The 4,914-nt window shown below is 32.8% G+C and overlaps 1 protein-coding gene across 1 annotated transcript; it reads right to left on the reverse strand.

Moving 5' to 3' along the window:
* Nucleotides 1-321: 321 nt before the first annotated feature.
* On the reverse strand, nucleotides 322-4,345 carry LOC139873208 (uncharacterized). The gene is made up of 3 exons (XM_071861140.1): nucleotides 4,210-4,345; nucleotides 2,971-3,151; nucleotides 322-988 (listed from the first exon to the last, which is right to left on the reverse strand). The coding sequence occupies exons 1-3, from the start codon at nucleotides 4,267-4,269 to the stop codon at nucleotides 417-419; spliced, it is 813 nt and encodes a 270-aa protein (XP_071717241.1). The 5' UTR covers nucleotides 4,270-4,345; the 3' UTR covers nucleotides 322-416.
* Between the last annotated feature and the right edge of the window lie 569 nt (nucleotides 4,346-4,914).

Below are 4,914 nucleotides of genomic sequence, written 5' to 3' on the forward strand. Positions count from 1 at the left end.
TGCACAAATAATTGTAACCCTCCCTCAAGGTCCAAATATAAAATATAATGTTATGACTTGTTAATGTAGCTTTTATCTGTAATCATTCGATTAACTACTAAGCCACCCTCATCTGTAAATTCTGGCTTCGCCTCTGACAACATCAAACAACATAAGTATACATAGACAATATCCCTGACAACTTTTGTTACAACGTAGAATACTTTATTACATCTATAACATCACATACCAGTTTCAACACGCACATTCATACCCATGTCTTAAATTACTCTTTTATAATCATAACATAAAAAAAAAAAAAAATAAAAAAAAAAAAAATAAAAAAAAAAAAAAAAAAACTTGAAATGAAAATTATAAGACATATCAGACCCTCTTAAAGCTTTACTACAACATGGAAACTTCATATTATCTAAACTTCACAAATCAACATGAGAAGCATGATGAACGCAAATGAACCATCGACCGTTTATCTTCTCAAAAACATTAGTCGCAAACTGTCGTCCCCAACTTTTACCAGTCGTTCGCACCATTTCAACACACGTGACGTACCCCATATCGCCTCTTACATAAACTTGAACATCTTTCACTTCAATCGACAACGGAAAATCATAATCCGCCCAAACAAATTCCCAACTTCCCATAACAAGTTCATAACCCGATATACCACTAACACCCGGGTGCACAACGCAAACATTATCACTTTTTGACCATAACGCTTGCATAGCAGCTAAATCACCGTTTCTAAACGAGTTGTAAAAACGTGAATTTGCAGCTAGAACTGCGGATTTGTTGTCCTCGTGTAGAAGTTTAAGGTTGTCTCTGATCCTGGCTGCTTGTGTGTAGTTTTCTTCCTCGATAGCAATTTTTAGTTCCTGTTCTAAAGTTTGTTCGTCCAACATAATGCTTTCGCTGCTTAATGTTCCTTCTGAATCCTCTCTTTTGACTTGACATGGTTTTGGAAAATATGAAGATGTGTTTCTTAAAGGTACTGCACTAAACAAATATGAAATTAGACGAATGTTGGATTTGCAGTTTGAAAATGATTGTCAATTAAAGCAATAAAAATCAGTTTTAAATAAAAGGTAGAAGGTTTTCCCTGTTCGGGCTACCCGGGAGGGCGAGTAATCCGACCCCATACTCTCATGTACGCAGTCCAGCAGGATTACTCCCTGGCTGTTTCCAACCCATCCATGGCCACCACTAAATAAATATCCGTCCTAGACAGGATTCGAACCTGAGACCTCTTGCAAGGAACTCATGGCCCCAACCAATCAGTTTTGTATGTATTATCTTATTATGTAGGTGGCAAGTAATCTTTCTGGATGATGAATTTCAAACCAACTACTAACAGAACTAGGTAGCTAAGGGTAAACTTATCTCTAACCTGGTTTAAGAATCTTTCACTATTATTTAACAAACATCTAACCTTTATACTAAAAATGACAATTTAATTCCCTAAATAACTAGATTACACCAGCCGCTCAATACAGTGGTATCTTCTACAGCAAGCTTGTTTTACTACAATTTGATTCTATTTCAGTTGTCATGAGTATAAATAACTTAATCAGTTGTGTCTTCATTTTAGCACTAAATGAAGAAGAAAAGGAAACGAGGTAGCTAAGTCCTCATATGGTCGATTGAACAGACGTAAGCCCATTAGATCTATCCACTTTGACCCATTACCTATTTTTTCTCATTTTGCAACCTCTAATTTTTTTTTTTGTGAAGATGGTATTTATAGACAATTTATCGAATTTTCATTCAACTTTGCTCACCTAAATTTCCAAAGGAACAACATCATAAGCCTAAACCTATGTATTACTCTAGAATTTAGCCTTCATGTCTCCATTTACTATTTAAAAGTTGACATGAAGTACTCTTATCATAAAAGCAATTACTTCTACCATGTATTCTCAATTAAACAACTCGAGGATATGATTGACACCATAAAGGGTGAGAAAACTGACACACTAGGACTCTCGATGTGTCGGATTTGGATTAGGTGACCGGAAAATAAACTTCATATAAGCATATACGTTTAAAACATCATTTTTCGACAAATAATATGCAAGCATAGCGTGTGCACTCCCTTAAGCCCCAATATGGAATACCTAATGCTAATAACAACATCACCATGCTTCATAAATCTATGATTTTCATCCTAAAAATTAGGAAATATTTTTCTAAACTGTATTATATGATCCCAAAGCACATTCTATGAATGTATAACTAATGTGGTATTTGTATTAGTACCTTCAGCTTAAGTGGTAACCCATAAAACATCTAAGGCTTAAATTTAAAGATAGTGAACATTTACAGTCAATCTAACATCTACAAATATACAAAACAATAAACAGTAAAGATGATTTAAAGCACGGATCTCATGTTAGGGACATAAAAAGAGAGCAACAGAATTCATAAATATAAAATGATCGAGAGCCATGGAATGATGGAATACATCATACGCATAAATCGTAGTTTTGCAATACAAAAACCTGCCATATAAATATTGTAATGGTCACAAAAATCTAAAAGGAAAAAAAAGGATAGAGCTTCAAATACAATAACTGTACAAGCCCATTAATGAAAAATGTAACATGTTAGTATTGAAAAACTCGGAATTAGTCGGCGAGTACTCAGTCAAACTCGGCCAAAACTCGGGATTACTTGGAAAATTGGTCAAAACTAAACCAAAACTCGGGATTACTAGGAAAATCAATCAAAATTGGTCAAAACTCGGTCAAAAACAGTCAAAGTCAAACTTGGACAGCATTCGAGTACTACTTGAGTTGTCGAGTACTCCCTAAAAAGTACCAACTGAATACTCCCCAAATAACGATTTTTGCAACCTTGTGAATGATTCTTTATTGACTTATTGAGTTAAGAAGTGACCCAGATACGAAAATTCTGATGGCGGTAAAAATAAAAAATTTAAACCAAATGATGGTAAAAAAAAAAAAGAGCACTTACTAGGATTCCCACTTTGCTTATTGATTTGGCGGCCAGAAAAAAACTTAGCATCCATTACTCTTTTGGTATTGCAGATTACATATTGCTTCCGAAACTGTGAGGAAAATTTATCTTTATACCTGAAACTACTAAAGCAAGAACATGGCATGCTACTAAGATCCTTAAAATTATACCAGCTCCCCTGAAAAGTAAAAAGAATGAGATTAATAAGTGGGAAAAAACTAAGTAATTACAACCTATATAACTACAACAAACACGAATATGCTCAAATACACTAGCTCAATAAAAAAGATACCACATATCTCAAGCAACTTTCATTGGGATGAAGCCTAAAACAGAATATCCTACTCTGTTTTCCTCAATAAAGAAAGTTGAAGTCAACCTTTCGAGGATGCATTTATCATCTGTAACATTATAAAATACAGATTCAAGAGTAATATTCTATTTGGTATGCAGATATCTTCAGGAGCAGACATTTGTATCCATCAAGGCTTAATTGCAATCTCTCAATAATGGAGGGAGCTCGATGACGAGTCGGTAATTAGTTGGTCAAGAACCTAATAGTTATGATAATTAACTTTTGGACAAGGTTAGTTAGCTAAACCATGAAAACCCTTATCCGTTTACCCGTTTACTTCAACAATGTTAAGTGAATCCTTTGCTGATCTGCCGAATAAACAATAAATATATTTGCATCTGGAAACCAAAACAGCTTTCTAAAGCCTTTATACTGCCAATGTGAACGCTATCGACCTGGAATGTAATATTTTTCTAAACAAACAAGAAAGGATTTTGGACTTCATACATTTTCAATCTTACATACATCAATGAATAACATGCAAATATAACTTTTATTTTTAAGCATAAGCATTTAACTATTCAATTAAATTTTTACCATGTAACATAACTATGAATATAAATATCAAATAACAAAAATATGCATAAAGGTTAATGATTTACTGCTACAGTGTTTTCAATTAGAAATATTAAAATATATAAATTAATAAAATTAGCTGAAAAATCAGTTTTCGTTTTTATGTATATGACAAATAGTAGATCCAAAATCTGATCAAATGTATTGAATCTCAGACATCACAGTTCAAATATAGCAATCAAAGAAGAAGAAAAAAAGCTATTGTCTTGTTTAACAGAGCATAATATACTGATAATGAATCGTTATAAAATGGAAACAAAAATATATATATATAGGATTAGATATGTATATGTATATGTGCTTACATTGTTGATAGAGTTTGGGCAGAAAAATTGAGTAGCAAGATTTGATGCCTCCATATACATAGGAAGATTCAGATTGATTGTAGTTAACTGGTCACAGCTAACAATTTCTAGGGTTTATAGCAGAATCTAGGTTTTTTTTTTTACCTGATTTTTTTTTAGTGGTTATAATGAAAATGAAATTTGGTCACCTATATAGTTTCGAAAAGTCAATGCTTACTTCTGTTTGATACACTGTGTGGTAAACATAAATATAAATACTCCGTAATTTATAGTTTAAGTTCTATAATTTATAGTGTAGTTTAAGTAAATAAGTACAGTAGTAAGTAATCATCAGTACCTGACAGAACTAAATCTATAATTTATAGTGTAGTTTAAGTAAATAAGTACAGTAGTAAGTAATCATCAGTACCTGACAGAACTAAAATAGTATAATGCAAAATGCACAAATTTAAGAAACGACCGAACCAATTTACAAATGTGGTACCAGTTTTGCTTCGGTTAGGTTTTTTGGTATCATACCCTATGGAACCAAAAATTATATTTAGTTGTTGATACTTTCACCTTGTTTGTACAATTCTTGACGATCCTTGTTAGAAGAATAAGGATATTGACATCTAGGTGCTGCAAGATATAGTGATGAGTGTATGCTTGTTGGCGATTCCCCGAAAGTAGTACGAAGGTATTGTACTTTACGTCACAAAGATA

Source organism: Rutidosis leptorrhynchoides, chromosome 10 (genome assembly GCF_046630445.1).
Source record: "Rutidosis leptorrhynchoides isolate AG116_Rl617_1_P2 chromosome 10, CSIRO_AGI_Rlap_v1, whole genome shotgun sequence".
NCBI lineage: Eukaryota > Viridiplantae > Streptophyta > Magnoliopsida > Asterales > Asteraceae > Rutidosis > Rutidosis leptorrhynchoides.

Bases quoted from the DNA above. Each gene is read 5' to 3' on its own strand.
- LOC139873208 (XM_071861140.1), bottom strand. From the start codon at position 4,269: ATGTATATGGAGGCATCAAATCTTGCTACTCAATTTTTCTGCCCAAAC. The intron at 3,152-4,209 runs GTAAGCACATAT...TTTACTTTTCAG, and splicing joins GCCCAAACTCTATCAACAAT to GGGAGCTGGTATAATTTTAA. The intron at 989-2,970 runs GTAAGTGCTCTT...TGTTTAGTGCAG, and splicing joins TAAGCAAAGTGGGAATCCTA to TACCTTTAAGAAACACATCT.